General features: G+C 42.4%; 1 protein-coding gene across 1 annotated transcript in view; it reads right to left on the reverse strand.

The window, feature by feature from the left end:
• Positions 1–27,357, reverse strand: part of NOXA1 (NADPH oxidase activator 1) — a 590,376-nt gene that overhangs the window by 216,253 nt on the left and 346,766 nt on the right. The window contains 1 exon segment of the mRNA XM_030206681.1: positions 20,455–20,514. Within this exon segment, the coding sequence (XP_030062541.1) occupies positions 20,455–20,514 (60 nt within the window).

The raw sequence follows: 27,357 nt of genomic DNA on the forward strand, positions 1-27,357 counted from the left end.
GCTTAAATGGAGCTGTGGCCAGCTGTCAACGCCTTTGGGCCAAGTACTTAGACATCAACAAGATTATGCCACTGCATATATGGATGATGTGATAATCTTCAGTTCTGATTGGGAGTCTCATAATCCTCATGTTAAAGCAGTTCTGTAAGCCCTAAGAAAGGCAGGACTAACCCTAAACCCCCAGAAGTGCACTTTTGCCCAAAGAGAGGTTAAGTACCTATGGTATTCAGTGGGGCAAGGAAAAATCAAACCCTTACTTGACAAGGTAAAGAGTATTAGGGAGCTTCCCCATGCAGACACAAAGAAACAATTGAGGAGCTTTTTAGGGCTGGTGGGCTACTATAGGTGTTTTATGACACAGTTTGAAGACAAATCTTGCCCTTAACAGACATGCTAAAGAAAAATTGCCCTAACCAATTAAAATGGACAGACTGAGGTTAGTAATTTCAAAACCCTCCAAGATAGTCTATGTTAGGAGCCTCTCCTGAGGGGTGTGAATTTTGAAAAACCTTATATATTGGAAACAGACACAGACAAAACATTTGGAGCCGCCCTTTCTCAGGAGTATCAGGGGGAAGAATACCACATTCTTTACCTAAATAGAAATTTTCTGCCTCATGAGAAGAATTATGCTACAATAGAGAAGGAGTGCCTTGCTATAAAATGGACTGTGGAGGCACTCCAATATTATCTGGTGGGGGTAAGAATTTACATTGGTTACTGATCATGCTCCCCTTAGGTGGTTGCAACAAATGAACAATAATACCCACCTTTCCAGATGGTATTTAGCGCTACAAGGGTATAATTACCAAGTGTAACATAGGGCCGGGAAATTACTAGGAAATGCAGATGCCTTATCCTGGATCGCAGACTCTCTGGCTGGGGTCAGAAACCAGATGGAGAGTGGCGCTTGAGGGGAGGGGTATGTAATGACTCAAGGCTCAGCCCAGGAGTTGTCCCCAGCATAGTATCCTGAAAGAGGTAGAAAACCCAGCAGGTCCAGAGAAAGGGAGGGGACCCAGACAGGTAGATCCATGGCAGTTTCAGAGGCAATCCCTACAGACAGCCCAGGATCCCGAGTTAGCCCGAGCTCCCTGGCTGACTAAAAACAATATAATATGGATACTGGCCGCAGCTGGGAAGGGGAGTGACCCCCATGGACTAACAAGAAAGCAGAGATAGGAAGTGAGGAGATGGAGATGGAGTGGGCTGATCAGGTGGTGTCTCAGGCTAAAGCAAGGCGCAGTGCCCCTCGGGTGCACGGAGCTGCCACTAACATGACGCCGTGCCCCGGTAGGTCTGCACGCCGAACACAGCGGGAGGAGCGAGTGAGGTGCGGTGGGATAGATCCTGCCTCGCGAAATGCTCCCCACTGAGAAGGGTGGGAGGAAAAAGGGGTTTAAAACCCCTGGGCGGGGCCCGGACACTCTCTTTCCAGCGTCCGGGCAGCAGCCTGCACCCAGCCCCCCCCCCCCCCCCCCCCCGAGTAATATGGATATGTACCTGTTTATATTTGTCGCAGCTTTGGCGGGGTACCCAAACCTGATGGTGTAAGATAGGCAGCTGGGATAGCTGCGCTTACGGTTGAGCTCCCTTGCTGTACGGTGGGGAGCTCGGTTTACGATTGGTCAGTCTTGCTATGACGGCGGACTGGGTTGGCTACTAAGCCGAAAGGTGATCGGCTTGGGTATACCCAGGGTTTATGATGTTTATAATGTTGTTTGTATTTAAAATAAAGCTGCGGCCGAGTTGTGCCATGTTAAGAAAATACCATGTGTCTCGTTGTTATTATGCAATATCACGAATACCCTTAGGCCCGAGGGGTCTCGGTTGCCTATGTTATCCCAGATACGGTTCCTGAAGAGGAGGAAGAAAAGGAGGTGTCTCCAGAGTGAATGAAACCAGCTGTTAGGTGCTTGTGTTTTCACAGTCCCAGAGAGAAGACAAATGTTGGCTTATGTTCAGTAAGAGGGTGGTGGGACAAGCCCAGCTAAGGATATGCTGAGGCTGTCAGTGAACATGTGTAAAGCTATTAACCACTTGAAACTGTGGAGTGAACTTTAAACTGACAAAAAAGTGGACATGTTTTGGTTCTGTTTTTTTGAGACTGAACTGTACTCTCTGGAGGGAGAAGGTTGAGACCTCCCTCTGAGCTTCCCAGCCCTGCTGAGTGGCAGTGCTTAAAACAGACTGATTATAAAAGAGCTTTACCTGAAGGGGGAAGGGGGAAGTGTTCCTTCCTTTGTTTCTTCAGATGGTGAAAGAACAGACAAGTACTGTGTATTACTGGAGGCCTGTTTCTACCAAAAATTACTGGTGTAAAGGTATTGCTTGCTTCAAGGGTGTCACCTAAAGGTTAAATGGAACTGTGATTAACCCTGTTTGCTTTATTTGACTTTTCTTTTACCAAGAGAGCTGCCCTGAGAAGCAAGACTGAAATCCAAGACTGGATTGTGGGATTGGGATTGCAGGAAGTCTTTTTGTGTGTGTTTTTCGAGGCCTGCTATTCAGTAGCCTCCCCAAGGAGACAAGAAAAGACCCTAACTGAGCTTCATACCAGAAGTTCAACCAAAGGACCCATTACAAAAATATCTCTATATATTTATATTACCAATAAGTTGTAATATATTTCCAAAGTGTAGCATTTTTCTCTCATTATTGCCAGTAAAACCTTTTTTAGAACCCTTTTTTTTGTTTTGGGGCCACTTTAGGGCAAAATCATACAACAAATAGATGAGACAAGCCACAAACTCTAACCAGAGTAACTATTATCTAATTAGCTAACCACCTTATTAGCCCTACAGGTTTGTGGAGAGTAATGAGGAAAAGGGGGCATATAGTCCAGTCAGTTTGGCTACTCTATTACAAGTTTATTGTCCAAAAAGGTCCCTTCGCTCTGATAACAAGTTGTTAGCTGAGGTATCTACTGTGAAACATATATGGCTGAAGATCATAGATTAAGAATGTTTTATGTGGAAGGAGTGAGGCTGTGGACTCAGCTCCCAGATCAAATTCACCCACTGAAGGACTATGGTCAATTTAGAAAAAAATGTGAAGGCATTCCTTTTGGTATTGATCTGGAGGCTTAGGGATGTTTGCTATCTGTGATTTTTGTTTGTTTTGTGGGAAGAGCAAGTGTTGTTATTGATCTGTTTTTATTGTGTATGTGAAAACTGTAAACCACCTAGAATGTTTGATACCATAGTACAGAAACTGTGTAGTAAATAAATAAAATACTGTTCTGTGTTCACAGTAGAAAATCTTGGAGAACAACTTCTGTCGGCTGACAAAAAGCATATATGGGAATGGAGCAGATTTTGCACCATTCACACAAGAAAGTTATTATGAACAACTGGAAAAACTGAAAGTGGACAAAGTCATGGGGCTAGATGAGATACACGGAAGGATATTAAAGGACCGCCAAAAGGTTCTGGTGGGCTCTCATGGAAATTGGTATAATAGATACTTGGAAATGAGGAAGGTACCACAAAAATGGTGACGGAGAAGGAGTTGGAAACTATAGACTGGTAAACCTCACTTCAGTGGTAGGGAAAATATTGAAGATGCTGCTGAAGGAAAGGATAGTAAAGTTCCGGGAATTCAAATGGCTTACAAGATCTGAGGCAACATGGTTTTACCAAAGGAAAATCATGTCAAATGAATCTGATTTCTTTGACTGGGTGATCAGAGAACTGGATCAAGGGCACATTCTAGATGTGGTCTACTTGGACTTCAGCAAAGCCTTTGATACGGTTCCTCATAGGAGGCTTGTGAACAATTGTATCTGATATCCTGGAATGACTACGTCATAACAAATCTCTGTAAGCCACATTGAGCCTGCAAACAGGTGGGAAAACGTGGGACACAAATGCAATGCAATAAATAAATAAACAAAATTGAATAGACTGAAGTTAGGATTCAAAGTGGTGAACTGGAATAGAAACTGGAATTCACTCAGAGGAAAGAAAAGTAAGTAATGGAGTGCCTCAAGGATCGGTTTTGGAACTGATTCTATTCAATGTATTTGCGAGTGACATTGCTGAAGTGTTAGAAGAGAAAGTTTGCTTTTTTGCAGTCAACATGAATATTTACAACAGATTGGACACCCTGGAGGAAGTGGACAACAGGAGAAGTGATTTAAAAAGATTAGGTCTAATGTTTAGCAGTTAAAACGTAATGCAAAGAAGTGTAGTGTGATGCACATGGAGTGTAAAAACCCAAAAGAGTTGTGTTTGCTAAGGGGTGAGAGACTGATAAGCACAAACCAGGAGAGGTACCTTAGTCAGAGGATCTTAAGGCAATGAAACAATGTGACAAGGCAGTGGTCATAGCCAGAATGATGCTAGGCTGCATAGAAAGAGACACATCCAGTAGAAGAAAGGAGATCTTAATGCCCCTGTACAAGTCACTAGTGAGGCCCCATTTGAACTATTGTGTTCAGTTTTGGAGGCTGTATCTCACTATGGACATCAAAAGACTTGAGGCGGTTCAGAGGAAGGCAACAAAAATGATATGGGGCTTTTGCCAAAAGATGTACGAAAAGAGACTTAAAGACCTTAATATGTATACCCTAGAGGAAAGGAGGGATGGGGGATATGATACAAACATTTAAAGTTAAGTAAAATGTTAATGAAAAAATTGTGTTGCAGCATCTCCTGTCTCTTCTAAACGTCTCTTCTGCTCTCTTCCACTCCCAGTTCTATCCTCGGTGTGATCTGACATCTTTCCCCTCCGCCTGCGATTCAACATCACCCCCACCCCATCCTGTGCCACTCCAGTCTACCTTAAAGGTGGTCTCATGTTGGTCCCTGGCAGAGGCAGCATTGCACATAAGCTGCCTGTGGCCTGGTCCGAAGCTTTCCCTCTGACCCATCCCATCCATGCAGAAACAGGAAGTGATGTCAGAGAATGGGTCAGAGGGAAAGCTTCGGACCAGGCCACAGGCAGCATATGTGCAATGCTGCCATTTCCGGAGACCTTTATGGTAGATCAGCATGGGAGGAGGGGGTTGGGAGGGGCAGAGGAGAATGAGCTGTAGACCCACGAGCAAATCTGGAGGTGTCACCAGTGTACGCTATGGCTGAGGCAGTGAGCTTGGTATGGTGCTGCTCCCCACATGGGGGTGGAGGGGAGAAAGGAAGAGAGGGAGGGAAGGAAGAAGGGAACAGAGAGAGAGATAATGGATCACAGGAAAGAAAGAGAGATAATGGGCCTGGGGGAAGAGAAGGAGGGACGGAAGAAAAAGGGAGAGATGTTGGATCTGGAGGTGGGATAGACAGAAATTATCAGCCCTTTAACAAAAGGAAGAGGGATGAGATTTGATATATTGCCTTTCTGTGGTTACAATCAAAGTGATTTACATATTATATACAGGTACTTATTTTGTACCTGGAGCAACAGAGGGTTATCTGACTTTGCCCAGAAACACAAGGAGCTCTAGTAGGAAATAGATAAATAAAATACCTTTAATTGTGTGATTAATCATGATTAAAAATTGTAATCAAAATGCAGCCCTACTTAAAGGTATTGATATGCAAACTAATCTTTTTCAGAGACAGGGAAGTGGTAGAACTAGAGGTCATGAGCTGAGATTGTAGGGTGGGAGGAGCAATGTCAGGAAATACTTTTTTACAGAATGGGAGGTGAATGCCTGGAATGCCCTCCCATGGGAGGTTGTGAAGACAAATTGGTAACAGAATTCAAGAATGCATGGGATAAACACAGAGGATCACTAGATACCACATAGCTGGAGTGAGCATTGACAGCAGCTTCAGAGGTTGGGAAGTAAGACCAATGCCAGGCAGACTTCTTGGTCCCATTAATGGCAAAAACATATCATGATCAAGGCTGAAGTGGGCTTTGATGGCAACTCCAGTAGATGGGAAGTAGGACTAGTGCCGAGCAGACTTTTATGGTCTGCACTCCAAAACTGGCAGGAAGAGATAGAGATTAGTATACCAGTGTTTAATCATGAAGAAGTGAACCCTGTGTAGAGTGCCAGATTCACATCTGGCCAACTTGTTGGGCAGACTGGATGGATCGTGCAAGTCTTTATCTGCCAACATTTAATATGTTAATATGTAAGAATCAAAATGAATATACATTATCAAAGACATAAATCCAAGAAATGTGGCCAGAAACATATATGGCTTGTCAAAAACATAAATCAAGTGAAATACTTACTAAATGTAATGGTCTTCAAAGAATGTCAAAAAAGCAGAAAAGAGCTTTGAGGCCTTAAATCTATTAGCAAGGTATTCCATACCAATACCACCTGATAATCAGTGGTCTTTTATTGAATACTCCTGACACAATGTAACATAGTAACATAGTAGATGACGGCAGAAAAAGACCTGCACGGTCCATCCAGTCTGCCCAAGAAATGTGCCACTTTTTTGTGTATACCTTACCTTGATTTGTACCTGTCTTTTTCAGGGCACAGACTGTACTAGTCTGCCCAGCACTATCCCCGCCTCCCACCATCGGCTCTGGCACAGACCGTATAAGTCTGCCCAGCACTATCCCCGCCTCCCAACCACCAGCCCCGCCTCCCACTGTGCCACTTTTTTGTGTATACCTTACCTTGATTTGTACCTGTCTTTTTCAGGGCACAGACTGTACAAGTCTGCCCAGCACTATCCCCGCCTCCCACTACCGGCTCTGTTATCCAATCTCGGCTAAGCTCCTGAGGATCCATTTCTTCTAAACGGGATTCCTTTATGTTTATCCCACGCATGTTTGAATTCTGTTATCGTTTTCATCTCCACCACCTCCCGTGGGAGGGCATTCCAAGCGTCCACCACTCTCTCCGTGAAAAAATACTTTCTGACATTTTTCTTGAGTCTGCCCCCCTTCAATCTCATTTCATGTCCTCTCGTTCTACCGCCTTCGTATCTCTGGAAAAGGTTCGTTTGCGGATTAATACCTTTCAAATATTTGAACGTCTGTATCATATCACCCCTGTTTCTCCTTTCCTCCAGGGTATACATATTCAGGTCAGCAAGTCTCTCCTCATACATCTTGTAACGCAAATCCCAATGGGAAAATATAAAATAAAAAGTATGGTTTACATATGGGTTATTGGAATTTCCCTTTCCAGTCTAGTGTCTTGGGCCTCCACACAGTGTAATCCAATTTCATTCTACCATGTAACATCTGTCCAAGGGTCATCCATTGTATTGCAAGATCACTGTGCCAGTCACTGATGGCATGTAGTTGAGCTGCTATACAGTGCTGCGAGGCTGCTGCAAAAGGTTGTGGCAGCAATTTTCTGAATGCAGCTGCAAGGGACAGGAGCAAATGGGCTTTGCTCCCGCCCCCATCAACCCTACTGGACCATCAAGTAGAGGGGGGGCGCTACCTAGACCACAGGAGGGTTAAAGGTTGGGGTGATGATCGGGAGGGGGGGGGGGGGGTTGAGGGGTTATGAATGGCAGCAAGCTGGGAGGAAGGGAAGAAGGGGAGATTTTTCAGGAGCCAGGAGAAGGCTCCCAGGGCAGCAGTCTGCTTTTAAATATATATGTGGGTCCCGACTGATATTCAGCCAGGGCCTACATAAGCTCTGGTGCAAAGCATCAGGCAAATTAGCCTCAGATATTCAGTGCCAGGGCCTGCACATGGTCGGGACTGAATATCTGGGGCTAATTTAGCTGGCCATAGTCAGCATTTGTAATATATATATCATATAAATTCTGCCAACTCCTTTCAATGGATCAAAGCAGATTACACATAATTGTTTTCCAAAAAAACAAAATAAGAGATTACATTAGATACTTATTAAACAGAAATGTCTTCAAATGTTTCCAAAAAGAAAAATAGAGTTTAAAGTTCTTAACTCCTCAGGTAAAGAGCGACAAACTTGAATAGACCAATAACAGACTGAATTTTCTAAAATTTTCTTATAATGGACTTCCAGTATTGAACGAAAAACATGATTTGTTTGCTCTGGGCTGGTGCCTGCAAAGATCTTATAAATCATACATGCTAGTTTAAAATCAATACGAGCCTGTACAGCTTACTGAACACCTCTTTGCTAGGATATTCAGCTTGTTTGCGTGTTTCTTTAATATTACAACCTCCTAGTTCTAGAGGTGTTCATTTCTTGTCAATTTTTAGTGCATTATTTTCCTTTACTGCAGTTTCTTTTTGGACCTCTTTGCCCTCTCTGATTAGATTAGATAATACATATTTATCATGTCGCAAGAAACTGAAATTTCTTTTATTCAGTAATCTCTGATCTACCGCTGGGCAACCTAGATGCCTAAACCTTGCAACACAACAAAACCAAAGCCTGAAACAGACATTGCATAACTCTTCCTCTCTACGAATCCACAATGTGTCTATAACACGTGAACTCTTCCTCAGACTATAACAGATTGGATCACCACAGACAATCTGGACCTCCTATTCATCACTGAAACCTGGATTCATGACCTTAAAGACCCTATAATCTTAGATCTATGTCCACCAAAATTACCCATTGGACAAGAAACCAAAAAAGAGGAGGAGGAATAGCAATTATATACAAATCTGAGTTTATCATTACAACAATAACCGAATCTATTCTACTGCAACTTGAAATCGCTTCGGTAAGAATTAATCACTCAAACCTGCAAGAACACCTTACCGCAGTCTTGCTCTATAGACCACCAGGCAGCTGGCAAGAATCCCAAACATACCTCATGGACTTTATCTCGAACACTTGTGTCTCCAGCTCAAATCTCATCATAATAGGAGATATCAATCTACATCTTGAAGATCTCAACTCAACCAGTACCCAAGAATACGAAGAGTTCCTACAATTATGGGACCTTCATAGGACACACACACAACCTACCCACAGAAAAGGACACACTCTAGACATAATCACACACAACTTTGACCTTGATGCAAACCTTATATACTAACAGACACAAAATGGACACCCGTACCATGGTCGGACCACTATAAAGCAAACATCTCCCTCCAATGGAGAACAAAAGGACCACCGAATAAACAAGAACGGAAAACTTACACCACGAGAGGAAAAATAGATCCGGTAATATTTTGGCAAAAGATTTACCATAATGAATGGACAATAAAAACAGATACAATCCAATTCCTCTTAGAATGGGACGACAGATGCAGATCTATACTAGACAACATTGCTCCAACCCAAACAAGAACCTCACACAGAAAGAACTCAACACCATGGTTCAATGAAGAGTTGAAAAAACTCAAAACCCAAGTCAGAAGGTTAGAACAAGCTTGGAATAAAAGAAAGACGACACCACACTTAATGCCTGGAAACAACTTCAAAGAAAATACAAATACACCATAAGACAAACCAAAAGACTACATTACAAAACCATAATTGGACCAAATTACAAGGACACACATAAACTTTTCCAACTCATGAACAAACTATTAGATGTCACACCAGTCACAACCAACAACAAAGACACTCCTGGAGCAGACAATCTCGCGAGATACTTCAACGAAAAAATAGTACAACTATGACTTAAAATACCTGCCAGTACCATCGACTATGCTGAACTCCTTAACTGCCTAGACCCAGTCCCTGGCATTCACCCAGCGGACAGGACCTGGACTAACTTCGAGTTAGTATCGGAGAACATCATCTCCCAAACGCTCAAAAGATTTGCCAAATCTCACTGCAAACTAGATATATGCCCAAACAACCTGATGACATCAGCTCCTCAACAATTCATAAACGACATAACGAAACACCTGAATTACATGCTACAAAATGGACTCTTCCTGAAGGAAAAAGGAAACATTTACTCACCCCCATACCCAAAGACGCAAAGAAAAGTGCTAGTGAACTAACTAACTACAGACCAGTAGCATCCATTCCATTAATAACCAAATTAATGGAAGGGTTGGTGACCAAGCAACTTACAAACTATCTAGATAAATTTTCAATACTTCACGATTCCCAGTCAGGATTTCAGTCTAACCACAGTACCGAAACAGTATTAGTAACTCTCATGACTAAATTCAAACAAACGATTGCATCTGGTAAGAACATACTACTTTTACAATTTGACATGTCAAGCGCTTTCAACATGGTTGACCATGGAATTTTATTACACATCCTTGAATACTTCGGAATCGGAGGCAACGTCCTCAATTGGTTCAAGGGATTCCTAACCACAAGATCATACCAAGTAACATCTAACTCGACTATTTCAGCTGCATGGGTACCTGAATGTGGAGTACCACAAGGATCCCCCCTCTCGCCGACTCTATTCAACTTAATGATGATACCCTTGGCAAAATTACTGTCAAATCAAAACCTTAATCCATACATTTATGCAGGTTACGTAACGATCTACATCCCATTCAAACAAGACCTAAAAGAAATTTCCAATGACATCAACCAAAGTCTCAATATCATGCATTCCTGGGCGGACGCATTTCGGCTAAAACTCAATGCAGAAAAAACCCAGTGCCTAATACTCACCTCCCAACACAACAAGAAAGAATTCACCGCCATTAACACACCAACTCTAAACCTTCCTATTTCAGAAACCCTAAAAATTCTTGGAGTCACCATTGATCGACACCTAACACTAGAGAACCACGTGAAAAACACAACCAAGAAGATGTTCCACTCAATGTAGAAATTAAAAAGAATAAGACCTTTCTTCCCAAGGAGTGTTTTCCGCAACCTGGTACAATCAATGGTGCTCAGTCATCTAGACTATTGCAACGCACTATATGCCGGCTGCAAAGAACAAATAATCAAGAAACTCCAGACAGCCCAGAACACTGCAGCTAGACTCATATTCGGCAAACCAAAATTTGAAAGTGCCAAGCCCTTACGAGAAAAATTACACTGGCTCCCACTTAAGGAACGCATCACGTTCAAAATATGCTCACTAGTTCACAAAATTATCCATGGAGACACACCAGCTTACATGTCAGACCTGATAGACCTGCCACCTAGGAATGCCAAAAGATCATCCCGCACATTCCTTGATCTGCACTTCCCCAGCTGCAAAGGAATGAAATACAAACTAATCCATGCATCAAACTTTACCTACCCGAGCACACAGTTATGGAACGCACTGCCGCGCAGCTTGAAATCAATCTACGAAAGAACGAACTTCCGCATATTACTGAAGACCCATCTCTTTAATAAAGCGTACCACAAAGATCAACCAATGTGAATATGTAGAACTCGCCCATCTATATTCAGAACTGTTTCTTAATATCTGCTTGTATACTGTTACTTTGTTTTATTATCATCATGCTGACCAAGATCCTGCAATACTAAATGTTTATTTACTAATTCTTTCACTACTCATGATGTATTGTAAGCCACTTTGAGCCTGCAAAGAGGTGGGATAAGGTGGGATACAAATGCAACAAATAAATAAATAAATAAATAAACCTTCTTCGACCACTATAACTGTTTGTACTTGTTTCTCTACCAGAGATGGCAAACGCCTCTATGGTATTATGTAAGCCACATTGAGCCTGCAAATAGGTGGGAAAATGTGGGATACAAATGTAACAAATAAATTTAATAGGTAGTTGGTCGACTTTGTATTGTACGTGTGTATTTTGAACCCGGAAGGGGATATAGCAGTATATAAGTACATAATTAACACTGCCAGGCAGCCAGTGCAAGTGAATCAAAGCAAGGGTCACTCTATCAAACTTCTTCAAATGAAAAATCAATTTAGCAGCTGTATTGTGAATTATCTGAAGTTTAATACATGATTTCTTCAATATAATTGAATACAGATTGTTATAGTAGTCTAAATGAGATAAAATAAGTGTTCTAACCAATAAAGAGAAGTGCTCTTCAGAGAACAATGAATGACTAGAGTGAAGTTGTCGTAATTTCAGAAAAGCGGAACTAACAATTCAATTAACTTGTAATTCGAATGAGAAAACTGAATCCAAAATAATGCTGACCACTGACAGCTAAATATTTATCCCTTTATGTCTACATAGTAAATGACGGCAGATAAAGACCTGTACGGTCCATCTAGTCTGCCCAACAAGATAAACTCATTTTACATGGTATGTGATACTATATATATATATATATATATATATATATATATATATATATATATATATATATATATACACACACACACAATGCTCCTACCAGTGTTGTAAAAGGGGCGATCAGGGAACACAAAGCCATAGAGGAGAGATTAAATGAATTCTTTGCTTCGGTCTTCACTGAGGAAGATTTGGGTGGGATACCAGTGCCGGAAATGGTATTCGAAGCTGATGAGTCGGAGAAACTTAATGAATTCTCTGTAAAACTGGAGGATGTAATGGGGCAGTTCTATAAACTGAAGAGTAGCAAATCTCCTGGACCGGATGGTATTCATCCCAGAGTACTGATAGAACTGAAAAATGAGCTTGTAGAGCTATTGTTAGAAATATGTAATTTATCCTTAAAATCGAGCGTGGTACCGGAAGATTGGATGGTTGCCAATGTAACGCCGATTTTTTAAAAAGGTTCCAGAGGAGATCCGGGAAATTATAGACCAGTGAGTCTGATGTCAGTGTCGGGCAAAATGGTAGAGACTATTATTAAGAACAAAATTACAGAGCATATTCAAAAGCATGGATTAATGAGACAAAGTCAGCATGGATTTAGTGAAGGGAAATCTTGCCTCACCAATCTACTACATTTCTTTGAAGGGGTGAACAAACATGTGGATAAAGGGGAGCCGGTTGATATTGTGTATCTGGATTTTCAGAAGGCGTTTGACAAAGTACCTTATGAAAGACTCCAGTGGAAACTGGAGAGTCATGGAATCGGAGGTAGTGTTCTATTGTGGATTAAAAACTGGTTAAAAGATAGAAAACAGAGAGTAGGGTTAAATGGTCAGTATTCTCAATGGAGAAGGGTAGTTAGTGGGGTTCCCCAGGGGTCTGTTCTGGGACAGCTGCTTTTTAACATATTTATAAATGACCTAGAGATGGGAGTAACTAGTTTGGTAATTAAATTTGTTGATGACACAAAGTTATTCAAAGTTGTTAAATCATGGGAGGATTGTGAAAAATTACAAGTGGACCTTACAAGACTGGGAGACTAGGCATTTAAATGGCAGATGACGTTTAATGTGAGCAAGTGCAAAGTGATGCATGTGGGAAAGAGGAACCCGAATTATAGCTATGTTATGCAAGGTTCCATGTTAGGAGTCACGGACCAAGAAAGGGATCTAGGTGTCGTCGATGATGATACGTTGAAACCTTCTGCTCAGTGTGCTGCTGCGGCTAAGAAAGCAAATAGAATGTTAGGTATTATTAGGAAAGGAATGGAAAACAAAAATGAGGATGTTATAATGCCCTTGTATCGCTCCATGGTGCGACCACACCTCGAATATTGTGTTCAATTCTGGTTGCCGTATCTCAAAAAATATATAGTGGAATTAGAAAAGGTGCAGAGAAGGGTGACGAAAATGATAAAGGGGATGGGATGACTTCCCCATGAGGAAAATCTAAAGTGGCTAGGGCTCTTCAGCTTGGAGAAAAGGCGGCTGAGGGGAGATATGATAGAGATCTATAAAATAATGAGTGGAGTTGAACGGGTAGATGTGAAGCATCTGTTCACGCTTTCCAAAAATACTAGGACTCATAGGAGCCGACTCTGTGGGTGCTGTGGGTGCTTGAGCACCCCCAATATTGAGAAAATTCCTTGTATGTGTCCAGGGACGGGTTATGTCCACTGGACAGCACCCCTAATAATTTTGAAAAGTTGGCTCCTATGCTAGGACTAGGGGGCATGCGATGAAGCTACAATGTAGTAAATTTAAAACGAATCGGAGAAAATCTTTCTTCACTCAATGTGTAATTAAACTTTGGAATTCGTTGCTAGAGAATGTGGTAAAGGCGGTTAGCTTAGCGGAGTTTAAAAAAATGTTTGGATGGCTTCCTAAAGGAAAAGTCCATAGACCGTTATTAAATGGACTTCGGGAAAATCCACTATTTCTGGGATAAGCAGTATAAAATGTTTTCTACTTTTTTGGGATCTTGCCAGGTATTTGTGACCTGGATTGGCCACTGTTGGAAACAGGATGCTGGGCTCGATGGACCTTTGGTCTTTCCCAGTATGGCAATACTTATGTACTTATGTAATGAGATTCCACATACCCCTTGTTAATTGCTGCTAACTTGTGCTGAGAATCTCCATAAGCAGAAGTCAAAGCAAAACGAAAACAAAACATGGATATTAAATCACCCAAGATCTGCCAACAACAAAAAGCAGAAGCAAAACCATTTGTATTCATGTTTATCAAGGCACCTTACAAAATATAAATACAGAATGGTAGTAGTGGCACCCAGATAACCCAGGTGAGAAGTAAATAGATTTGGCCAAAAGGTTTCAAGGCAAACAGCTTTGAAAAAAGACAGGTCTTCAGAAGTGCGCTGAACTAAAGAGAAGTTAGAGGAGCGACAGTGTGTAGGGATACTTTGTTCCCCAGTGTGCTGGAGGCAAACTCGAAGTAGCCTGTCCTGAGCAAAGGAGAGTCAAAGACTGAGAACAGAACAAACCGGGAAAAAACAAGAATTGAGAAGTACAGAAAACATCATGGAAACAAACAGTATGAGGCATCTAGTACATCACTGAGGACAACAAAACTGATATGCACATCTGCAGTCCTGGAGGGCTACACACATCTGGTTTTTGGGATAACTGCAATGAATATTTATGAGATATCCCTGCATATGTTTTGTTTAAGAATAAGTGTCATTTGCATTGCTAGGTTACTTTGAAAATCAATCTTATTTGTGGTCCTCCAACTGTCTAGCTTAACGCACCCACAGTAAATTAGGAAGAAGGCTGGGAAACCAGAGAGGAAAGAGGGAGTTTTGGTACTAAAAGGAGCTTCCCCAGGGACTCAATATGAAGACTATCCACCCCCATTCTCACACTCAAAAAAAAATCCAGTAATAAATGGCTTACTGTGAGCTCTTGCAGGGTACGACTGGTTACATAGAAAAACCCATTCCTCCACACGATGCCCCCCCCAGTAACTTTTCCCGAGGTTGCCCTGGAAAATGAGGAAGCTCCAGGAATAAAACCTGAAGCAAGTTCTGTAATGTTAAGTTACACCCAACGTGCTTTATGTGCCTTATATAATGTCAAAAGAACTCAAAAGTAAAATCAAAAAGCTAGTAACTAGAGGAATCAGCTTGGGATCACAGTTCAAGGGATAGAAAAAGATTAAATACCTCCCAGGATTCTCAGCTAGCAGGAGCACAGTCAAATTATTAGTGACATCAGAAAAGAAAATAAAGATAATTAACTGATTTTATTATCCATTTGGGAAGAAATGGTTTGGCTAGATGGAGGAGTGACATGGGACTCTACAATCCACACATCGCAGGGTTCCTGCCTTCATTATGAGTTACTGTGAACCCAGCCCAGCTCATCATCTCCACCAGCTCACCACCAGATGTCATCATAAGTACATAAGTAATGCCACATTGGGAAAAGACCAAGGGTCCATCGAGCCCAGCATCCTGTCCACGACAGCGGCCAATCCAGGCCAAGGGCACCTGGCAAGCTTCCCAAACGAACAAACATTCTATACATGTTATTCCCGGAATTGTGGATTTTTCCCAAGTCCATTTAGTAGCGGTTTATGGACTTGTCCTTTAGGAAACCGTCTAACCCCCTTTTAAACTCTACCAAACTAACCGCCTCCACCACGTTCTCCGGCAATGAATTCCAGAGTTTAATTATGCATTGGGTGAAGAAAAATGTTCTCCGATTTGTTTTAAATTTACTACACTGTAGTTTCATCGCATGCCCCCTAGTCCTAGTATTTTTGGAAAGCGTGAACAGACGCTTCACATCCACCTGTTCCACTCCACTCATTATTTTATATACCTTTATCATGTCTCCCCTCAGCCGCCTCTTCTCCAAGCTGAAAAGCCCTAGCCTCCTTAGTCTTTCTTCATAGGGAAGTCATCCCATCCCTGCTATCATTTTACTCGCCCTTCGCTGCACCTTTTCCAATTCCACTATATCTTTCTTGAGATGCGGCGACCAGAATTGAACACAATACTCAAGGTGCGGTCGCACCATGGAGCGATATAACGGCATTATAACATCCTCACATCTGTTTTCCATACCTTTCCTAATAATACCCAACATTCTATTCGCTTTCCGAGCCCCAGCAGCACACTGAGCAGAAGGTTTCAGTGTATTATCGACGACGACACCCAGATCCCTTTCTTGGTCTGTAACTCCTAACGTGGAACCTTGCATGACGTAGCTATAATTCGGGTTCTTTTTTCCCACATGCATCTCCTTGCACTTGCTCACATTGCTGCCATTTAGCCGCCCAGTCTCCCAGTCTCGTAAGGTCCAATGAATTGACCACAAGCTCCTGAAAAGTTTTATAAAATTTCACCAACAATCTAGCCCCAGGAACTTATCAGTTTTCAGGGACCAGATGGCCCCTCATACTTCTTCCTCAATGACTACTTGCTGATTCTACATCTCTAACAATGGTGTTGAAGAGGATTGAGCCTAAGTAGTTATTGATGTCTTTCATAGCTACTGGGGCTTTTTCTCTATAAACTTCTTTATAGAAACTCTGGTAGCATTACAGGGATAATGCTATAAAGGGACAGCTAATCTTAGGTACCAAGAAGGTACCTAATTGGAGCCTATTCTATAAAAGGAAAGTAGGTGCCTACTTTTCTTTATAGAATACTAGCCTAAGAGGTCATATACTTACCTATGTTTAAGGCATGAGCACATACACCAGCCATATAGCTGGTACAAAATGTTCATGCATATATGACAGGATTCTTGCCATTTACACTCATTCTTGGCATCTAAATGTTGGTGCCTTCCTTATAAAATTGGTCTTATTATATGTCTCACTATTAGCTTCTCTTATTAAGCCTATCTGTCCCATCACCCTTTATTTCTTCAATTTAGATGCCAATAGCTTATGTGCCCTAAAAAAAACACTTCCTTCCACAGGGCATGTCCCGCCTGATAGGAGCCCCTTGGAGTACCGAGGAGCTGCAGGAGTATTGTGTGTACGCCGTTTGGTATTTTGACTTTGTTTTGACTTATGGGGAGCCGGAAAGCACAACCCAAGTTTTCTATGCCCAAATTAATTGGCCTGATGGACAAGCATGTTGCTTCTTTGGTGCCAACTTACCAGGGTTTGATAATTGCATATCCCCTTTGGGGGCATCCTTGAGTTCATCCAACCGTACCCCTCCCCTCCTTCCTTCCTTCATTCATCTTCCTCTCGGTGATAAGGTCCCCAGAAGGTGCCTCTGCTCCTGCTAAATCGAGATCAATTGATAAGGCTACAAGTGTGTGAACTTTTAGTAAATGGCCTGTAGCATCGGTAGCAGTGGAAGTTGACCAACAGACTCAGCTTTCTGGAGACAAGCAGGATATAACTTTGAAAGACGTGGGACTTCAATCAACAAATAGAGGGAATGCTCAAGGCAGTTACTTCTCAGGATGATGTTGGGAAGTTGAGTAATGTAGATTCAAATATTCAAGTTTTGGATAATCGTTTAAAGTCAGTGGATACTCAGGTTTCTTCCCTCCAGGCTTCTTCTATCTCGGTAGTTAAAAATTCTTATAATACACATAATTTGGAAATGATGGAGAATGCAAGTAGGATTAGAAACCTTCATTTATTGGATTTTCCATGTATTTATTTATTCTCTTCAGAAGTTCTTATGAGGAAATACCTCAGAGCAATTCTTGGATTTGCAAATGCTAATTCAACGCCTATTAGTAACTGTTATTATTTACCTCATAAGAAAAAGGTTCAAATTGATCAATAGCAGAAGGTAGACCAATTAGTTACACCTGAAGTGGATCTAACTGCTTTTTTTAGAGGATAACCAAGACATAATAACTACTAAGTCCACTCTTTCGGTGACTTTTGGTCATGAGTTAGATAAATCCTTGATACTAAAGTTGTATTTTCAGATAAAAAGAGGCAACTTTTTTGTAGATCCAGGATTTGTATTTTTCCTGATGTCTCTCGGTCTACACTACTTAGGCGTAAAGCCTTTTTGGCATTGAAGTCTAGGGTGTCGTCTCTTGGGGCTATTTCTTTCTTAAATACCCATGTAAACGTCTTAGGTCATATCATGGATCTGATTATGGGTTTTTTTTTTTTATTTATTCCTTACAGCTAGAAAAATTTCTAAAGGGTCAAGAGAAGTAATGTTTTGGGATAGGTTTGGTACCATGTAAATGTAAGCACTGTGACTGTTAGTTTATTACTATTTTCTTTGATTCAATTTCTTTACTTTGGTAATTAACTCCCCTAGATGTGGGCTAGTTGGATTTCTTGGGATATTTTATCTTGTATTCTTGTTTATTTGTTCCCATCTTCATTAACATGTTTTATTTGATGGATATGTATTTGTTAAAAGCAAATTAAAAAAATAAAAATAAAAAAAACACTTGTTTCACCTTTAACATTTACAAGTTAATTCACATCTCTCCCCCACTAGTTGAATCCAAGTATTGACCAAAGGAAAATGTCCTTATCTTCTAAACTTTTAATATTATTAGCAATTCACTGCCCATCTGTTTTCTCTTTTTATTTATTTTATTTATGTATTCCTGTATCCAACAAGTTTTGGTTCAACGTGGCTTACAGTTTACAGTAAAATTACAGTAGTGTTTTACAGTAGTGACTTAAAAGAGGTAATTTCTAGCTTATGTGGTTGTCTATGTAATTTTTTTGAAGAGATATGTTCTTCCTGGCTCCCCATATAATTAATCCATCCCAGATTGTAGCCTGTGACACCCCATCAGTACTATTAGGTCCTCTCCTGGTCTGTTCTTATCAGCCTCTCACCCTCTAGCAAATACAACTCTTTTGGGTTTCTACACCCCATGTGTATCATTTTAACTGCCATATATATTTGATTTGTATCAATGTATTCCTTAATTTCTATCCTCAATTGCTGGGCTATTTTCTTAGCTCATCTGTGGAAAATTCATTGTTATGGAAGGCTTAAACTTCTTGAACACTTTGTGCTGAGACTTGCAATATTTTGGCTTTTTTAGCTCAGATTTTGTGAAATCCTTAAATCTGGCCCAAACTCTTGGGCCTCTCTTTCTTTTCTACTGCTTAACTGCTTCAGCAGGAACACTGCTTAACTGCCACTGTGGAAGCCACATTCATCTCGGCTGTCAGAAGCACAGCACAAGTGTCCCAAGCGGTGAGTCAGGATCTCTCTTCTGCACCAAGTAGAACTTGCAGCCCTCCAAGCAGTTCTGATTGAAACGTTAGTCTGACGTACTACTGCCAGCTGCTTCCCCAAAGCTCTCAGTCTCCACAAGCCTTACCACAGATGAGAAAGACTCAGGATTAATACTCTGTCCCACGCGCTCTGGCAAACCTCTTTCCTTCAATTTTTTTCTTTTAATGTTGATGTGCTGGGAAAGGAGAGCTCCACAGCAAACAGTGGAGAAGTGAAGGCAGGAAAGAAGTAAATTTGCAGGGCACCAGAGACAGGGGCCTGAAGACTTCCAGATATGACTCTACAGACACAAGCCAACTGCTAAGCTCAACTAAGGACCAGTTCACCAACTGGACCAGGAGAAAAGAACTCAGAATCATAGGCTGAAAAGTGTGTCCATTCACCTGCTGGAGATAGAAAATATTGAGTTGCTGGACTGGATGCCAAGAGAAATATGTCTTAGCTCAGTTTTCAGTTCTCTATCTCCACCTGCTGGTTGATAGACACAACTATCCCACAGGTTCTGAAATAATGGCAAGCAACATAATTGCTTATGTTTGAATTATTCTTGCTGTAGACTGCCTTGAGTGAATTCCTTCAAAGAGGAGGTAAATAAATCCTAATTAATAATAAATTAATTAATAATTCTAAAAATATCCTTTATCCCTCTTTTTTCATCCTCATTTTCTACCCTATGGCATACCCAGGGAGAATCAGGTAGCCTCACTAGCCAAGTTGGCTGGAAAGAGGTTCAGCAGTTGACTCTAGTTTGCTCAGAACAGGCCTTGACTGGGCTTTGGTATCATAAATTTTCATTACAAATAACTAAGGGGGAGGGGAGTTCTTCATATTTGTTCCCACTCCTGTATAGCCTAATTATCACACAACATTCTGTTTGCAAGACTTGTAGATCAGTCTGGTAAGGGGTACTCCAGGATTGGACTTGGGAAACACTGTTGTAAATTATGGTTCCCTCTGGGACCTAGGTATCACTACTAGGTAATGACCAAGAAAGTCTCACTCTTACCCAGGAGCCCATGAACACTGACACAACAGTATGTTGAGCCCCAAATGGCCTGAACAGAAAAAAGGTTCAGGAATAAAACCTTGATTAAGTGCAAGGTAGTGCACAGCACTGCTGCTGCTGAGCCATCAAACCAATCTCGGACCGTTTCTTTTCAAAAGTGCTCTAGATTAACAATATCTGACTTGGAGATCTCTTACCCATTTATTGGCCTTTGGGGGGTTAATCGACTCCAGGATACCAGATGGAAGGAGAATTTTCTGAGGAAAGGAGAGAGAACGTTGTGTTATATGCAGGTCTGGTTATAGGAATTAGGTGACTGCCCTTGACAGCGGTATAGCCATGGGGGGGCCAGGGCAGCCAACCGCATCCCCCCCTACGTACACACTTTGGATTCAGGCCCCTTCCCCCAAGCCCATCAGCAGAAATAGTCCTCCACAGGCGGCCTGGTAGCTGGCAGTTCTTTCCATTGGCTGCCACCACCATGCTGCCTCTCCCCCCAGGCACATGCATCAGGTTTTGCGTATGTGTGAAAGCTGAGTATGTGTGTGGGGGAAAGCAGTGCAGTGGCAACCCATGGAAAGAGCCACCAACTGTGCTGGTGGAGGACCTTTTCTGCTGGCACAGCTTGAGGATCCGTGCCAGTTTAGGTACTTGGGTTTGTGGAGGGGAGAGCAGGGTGGAAGTGGGGATGAGGCAAAGTCCCCTCCCCCTCACACTTTGGGCACAGGTCCTCCCTCCTGCCCCCCAATTTAAGGTCTGGCTACACCACTGCAGTTGGGTGCAACACTAATGCAGAAACCAGAGTTGAGTTGATTAGTACTTTCATTTAGGCCTGAATCCTCTGAAATTTTAAAGTAAACAAATGTACATACCAGGAAATGTTTGCATTTTGCTCACCCTGAGATTAGTGGAAGATTAGCGGTGTGGAGGTGGGGGATTTGACTGCGCAAACTTTCTCTCTACAGCATCTTTCCTCTGCCTATTTCCCTCTTCATCAGAATCTGCTCCCATATCTCCCTCTGCATAATCAGAACCTGCCCTTTGTCTCTGTCCCTTCTTCCTTCTCTCTTCTCCTGCATTTGCAAGAGCCCCTTCTCCCTGCCATCACACTAGAGGAACTGTGAGAAAAAAACACTGCTTCACTAAAGCAGCATTATCTGGAAGCCTCACCCACCATCACTGTTAGTGAAAGAGAATCCTTACCAAAAAGAACTACTTTGTGAAGCAGCCTAGCCAACAGCTATTCCTGCTACTGCCCTCACTTCCTCAAAGATCCCTTGATGGTTTGCCCCATCTGTGTTGGCACTATTAAGTAAAGAAGTTTCAAAACCTTGTGGACCAGAACTTCCTGCATGATGCTCTCCAGTGCACAAGACCAGTATCCAGGAAGTACAGGCCTGAAAATTTTGAACATGCTCATAGTGTCCGCACAGAGAGGGCAGGTCAATCTGCAGCAGCAGGATGTGCTCCTGCTGTTTCTCCTGTCAGAACAATACTTTGTGGCAGTGTGGCTACTGCAACGGGACACCCAGAGATTTCAACTGTGTGTGTCTAGAGCCCTGGTATCATATAATGCTGGAGTCACCAAGTAAGAGTTCCCAAATATGCAAATGTAGCCTTGTGGATTACTAATAAAGGCATATCCAAGTAACCCCACTGAAATGGGTTCAGATTACACTGCAGCTGGAAAGTCTGAGAAAAGATTCAGAAAATGTTGGAGAGAGTCTGGAGGAAAGTGACAGAAACTAACCTGGAGAGAGCTCTTGCTGAGTTCTTGGCAGGGTTAATACATCTGAAAATCAATCAGAATAAATTTATATAATCATACATGTTCAGGGACTCAAGGACAAAACAACATTCAGCACACACAAAAAGTGGAGAAAAAACTCAGCTGAACCACCCAGCCAACCAAACTTATAAGGCGTGGGTACTGCTCACCATCACTGATCAAGAAAACTCCACTAAAAAGAGTGCACAAAATGACTTCTCACTGTCCAACAGAGTCACAAACACAAGTGTGTAGTCATAAGAAATAGAAAATATCAGTCACTGCTGTAATTCAATCATAACATGTTGGTAGCATAATACTCATCAATCCAACTTCTTGTTCTCAATCAAAGGCGAACCAGCATGTCCATAAATCCAAGTACCCAACAGGGATTCCCCATTTCACCGGAGCTGCGTTAGGGGTAACATTGGGGGTAATAATCCTGTATCATAGCCACTGTATATCAAACACCAGTGGGTAACTGAAAAACTGATGCCAAGAAAAATTTAAAAATCATCTTGGCGTCAGTTTTTCAGTTACCCACTGGTGTTTTTTTGGTATACAGTGGCTATGACACAGGATTATTATTCCCAACGTTACCCCTGACGCAGCTCCGGTGAAACGGGGAATCCCTGTTGGGTACTTGGGTTTATGGACAGGCTGGTTTGCCTTTTATTGAAGGGGTACTTGGATTTATGGACATGCTGGTTCACCTTTGATTGAAGAACAAGAAGTTGGATTGAGGAGTATTATGCTACCAACATGTTATGATTGAATTACAGCAGTGACTGATATCTTCTATTTCCTGTGACTATACTAATGTTTATAACTCGTTGAAATCTCTATGTGTTGACTTTTATAGTGCTTTTCTATCATAAATGGATTTCAGAGTATGTCTATTTACTGTTTTAATTTTATTTTAATGTTATTTTATATTGTAAACCGTTCTGATTTACCTTTGTAATAAGCGACGGTCTAGTAAATGAATAAACGATAAACACTTGTGTTTGTGACTCTGCTGGACAGTGAGAAGACATTTTGTGCACTCTTTTTAGTGGCGTTTTTTTTGACCAGTGATGGTGAGCAGTGCCCACGCCTTATAACTGTGGTTGGCTGGGTGGTTCAACTGAGGTTTTGTCTCCACTTTTTGTGTGTGCTGAATGTTGTTTTGTCCTTGAGTCCCTGCACATGTGTGATTATATTAATTTATCTTGATTGATTTTCAGATTTAGTTATTTTGAGCCAGGGCTAATACATGCCACAAGGAACTATTATGATACCATTATTAAAGCCAGTGTCTGAGGGGCAGGGCATCCAAATAAGTTTGTGCCATACCATGATGACAATCAAAAGGTGCAGTATTAACATATTAAGCAGTATTTGCAAGTTCTTTATAATTAGGCCTGTGCCTCCCAATATAATCAAGACTATTTCTATATCTTTCTGCCATATTTTCTTGGTCTCTGATTGCACCTTTTGGTATTCTAGGATCTTATCTTTCTCCATATGTAGTACAGAAGTCACTTGGCACTGACACCTCTATTATTAATGCCATTCTTGTGCTTTCCTCCTGTATCACAATGTCTGGTTTTCTTGTATCAAGCTTTTTATCTGTGGGAATGTGACTGTCCCACATGAGTACAATTTCTTCATTCTCAGAGTTATGTGATGACCAGAGTGTGACTGGACTCAGCCTGTGCAAGCTCCTTTTCTTCTCTCCCTGTCATTAAATGTACCAATTTCACCAACAAGAGTGAGTACCTAATTGGTCCTGGACTTATCATTTCCACCGGCCGATGCTTATGTCTGAAGAGGAGCTTGGCATCTTTCACACTGAGCAAAGGCAATACTTGATGATAAGATGTCACAACTGCAATTCACTCTTCAGGAGATGAAGGAAACCTTGGCAATGCAAGCAACTCGCATTGCTGACACAGAACATCACATAACAGCTCCAGAGATGACAACTGAAAGTCTACAAGACCAGACTAAACACCTTAAAAAAAACCAATGCTAAACAGGAGAAATGAGGACCAGGAAAATAGAAGCTGCAGGAACAATATATAGCTTGTGGGCCTGTCTGAAAGCATTTTGGACAAAAATCTCTCTGTGAATCTGAGATCCCCACAGGCCTTGCCCTAAGAAAAAGGGTGGAACAAGTTCCTGGTAGAGAGACTGCATCGCATAGGGCCGCAGTCCAAAGAAAATGGTAGGTCCCTTGCAGTTATTGCTCGCTTTCTGAACTTTGTGGACAAGGTGGCCATTTTGCGAGCATATAAGGCAGCTAAATGTTTGGAGATCTGGGGCCACATGGTCCTTCTAGTTGAAGACTTCTCTGCCCAGGCGGCAACATGCCATCAAGCTGTAGTGCCTTACTGCACAGAACTAGAGAACTGTGAAGTTCACTTTGCAGTACAGTAAGAACCCAGCGAGACTGAATGTGTTTCATAATGGAGTAGTGCAACAATGTGGTACAGTGCAAGCAATGGAGTTCATGTACTAGTTGGGCAAGGAGAACTCCGAGAATGCACAGGCAAAGGGATGCTGATGGGTGCTCAAGTATGACTGCTGTGTCTGGGTCTGCCTGACTTGCATCAATCCACAAGTAGCAGTGGTGAAGTGTAGTGGTGCTGGTTGTATCACTGGTCTTTTCTAAACAGATGGTGTTCCTTTTGGATATGGATAGTGTTTGCAGTAATGCTCTGTCTTTACTCTAATTTTGAAAGCTTGATTTTTTTATTTTGAAGCTTGGAATACACATCTTGGAACTGATGTTCCTGTTCCCTTGCTTGACCATTTTGGCTGCATATGGAGGTATTTGCAGTGGAGCAGCTACATCCTGGCACTGTGTGTGTCATGAATCGCTGACAGAGGACTTGAATGTTTTCTTAATTTTGTTTGAGGAGTACACTTTTGCTCTTACACTCAGCTTGTTGGGTTAAAGTTTATCTGACTGTGTTGGGGAGATGGAAGGTTCACAAGGGGGTTCTTGGTATGGAGGGTGGTGGCATTTATGTGAGTACAATATATAACTTAGATTATGGGTACAATATGAGGGGCATTTTTGAAAATGCGGCCAAGTATGAATTTGGGTGTTTCCACGAAAACGTCCACAAACAGGTGGGTATAATCAAAAAAATAGTATAGACGTCTTTAGATATTTGATTATCGCAGTTGAAAACGCCGAAATCAGGGCCGCGCACACAACAGTACAAAGAACGCCTTTACAAATTCGATTATCGCAGTTGAATGCGGCCGTACACAGTATAGTTGTTCTGCAGGTACAGAAAATATGAGGAACATTCGTAAGCCTGAAACACAGCAATTAAGGGGCACAGCCATCGAATCTTCCTCATATATCCCGTACCTAGATGTCCGGAACCACATGCACTGTGCGTGCGAAACATGCAGTAATATGCATTTACTGTATAGGTGAAGAGGCTCGCATGTTTCACAAAGATCCATGTTTTAAAAACATCCACATAAGGAAAGCCCTGCACGCCGCTAAGCTCCGCACGCACAGCAAACATTCATGCACATCACAGACGTCTATGCTCTGGACTCATCCATATATGGGGTGTGAAACCATATATGGACCTGTACACAACACAACGGTCATCACGCATGGCCATCCATATAAGGCGATGCACATTTTCCAATTGGTATTCACTGAGAAACATGGCTCTGCGACGGGAGCCCAGCGAGGCTGAGTCCATGATGCTGCTGCACCTGTGCCTGAGGCACAGCCACAGCCTATTTGTTCACCACCATCACCTGCCTCCCAGGATAGCCTCCATGAGAGCCTGGACTGACATAAGGGACAGGCTGGAAAGGTAACTGTGTTTGCTCACCCCCTCTCCCCCCCCCCCCCCCGGCTATCAGGTCCCCCCCTCCTGTAGCTACACATATAAGAGCTCCCTCAGCAATACAAACAATAACTGGAGTGTGCATTCAATGATGAGCAGTAATATGTGTACATGCACATTCATGAATACAATCTATGTAGTAGAAAGGGAAACCATTTGCACATCCCTACAATACTGCACACAAACGGTACTCTGTCCTCATGTCCGCCTCAATGACATCACCTGTACCAATGTCATCCCCACCCCCAGCATTGTGCATCTCTCCTATTTGATTTCCAAATCAATTTGTGTGCTGAAGCCAAGAAGGGCCATTCCCTGACTCCTGCTCTACAAACTTATATCTTGCAGGAAATTTGGAGTGTGGAGCGACCTGGAGTCCCTCCGAAGGAGAATGCGGCAACTAAGGCGTGACAACCCTGATCTCGTCAGGGCTGTGAGAGAGCGCCTCAGGGCTCGACGTAAGTATATGTGATGTTCCATGTACGTTACCATGTATGTATGCATATTAACACATTACCATTTGTAATTCTGTTAACCGGAAATGGCAACCGCCATTACAGCACATGTAAGCCACATTGAGCCTGCAAATTGGTGGGGAAATGTGGGATACAAATGCTACAAATAAATAAATATTAAAACCATGGCACCTGTACTCATTTGTAAATGTCTTTATTTCATAATGCAAATGTCCTGTACAATATCACCGTGCATGTGGCTAACAGGCAACTAGGAAGTCATAACACCTCTGTCCCAGATCAAGGCCCGAGGTTGCAGCTGCCCTCCCATGAGTGTGGCTGCAACTTCCAACTAACCTCCTCTGAGATGAATGAGATGACATGCCTCACTTCTGTATCCCCCTTTCTGGGGTGGGTGCATACTGTTTCATGGTACTCCTGTCTAAGGTCCTGCACTTAGTGGATGTCATAGCTTCATATTACAGTTATGTGCTCCCCCCCCCTCCCCCACCAATAGAAAAAACAAAAACAGCTCAGCCAACCCTACTCATACATCACAATGCAAACATGCTGCTGAGCAATGAGTGTGGTCTGCCAACGTATCCTGTGTACTCTGTGTCAGAGCACCCTCCAGGGTTCCCTGTCATGTCATCTCATGCATCTCACACCCCATGGGTATAGGCCAGGGCTCACCACACCTTTCCCCATCCCCCGCCTCAGGCCAGCCAGCTCCTGCCCTATGCAAGGCATGTTGGATGTGCTGGTTATCTCAAACAAATGCCTTTTACATACAGAGGGCGCCGCCAGCAGCAGCAGGAGGCGGCCGAGGAGGCTGAGAAGGAGGAGAAGATGGAAGAGGAGCAAGCCACACCACCTCCAGCCCCTTCCCCTTCCCCAGGCCCATCCCCTCCCCCTGCCTTTTCCCCATCCCCTTCCCCTGCCTTTTCCCCAGGCCCTTCCCCTTCCCCAGCCTTTTCCCCAGACCCTTCCCCAGCCTTTTCCCCAGGCCCT

The sequence above is a fragment of the Microcaecilia unicolor genome, chromosome 6 (genome assembly GCF_901765095.1).
Source record: "Microcaecilia unicolor chromosome 6, aMicUni1.1, whole genome shotgun sequence".
NCBI lineage: Eukaryota > Metazoa > Chordata > Amphibia > Gymnophiona > Siphonopidae > Microcaecilia > Microcaecilia unicolor.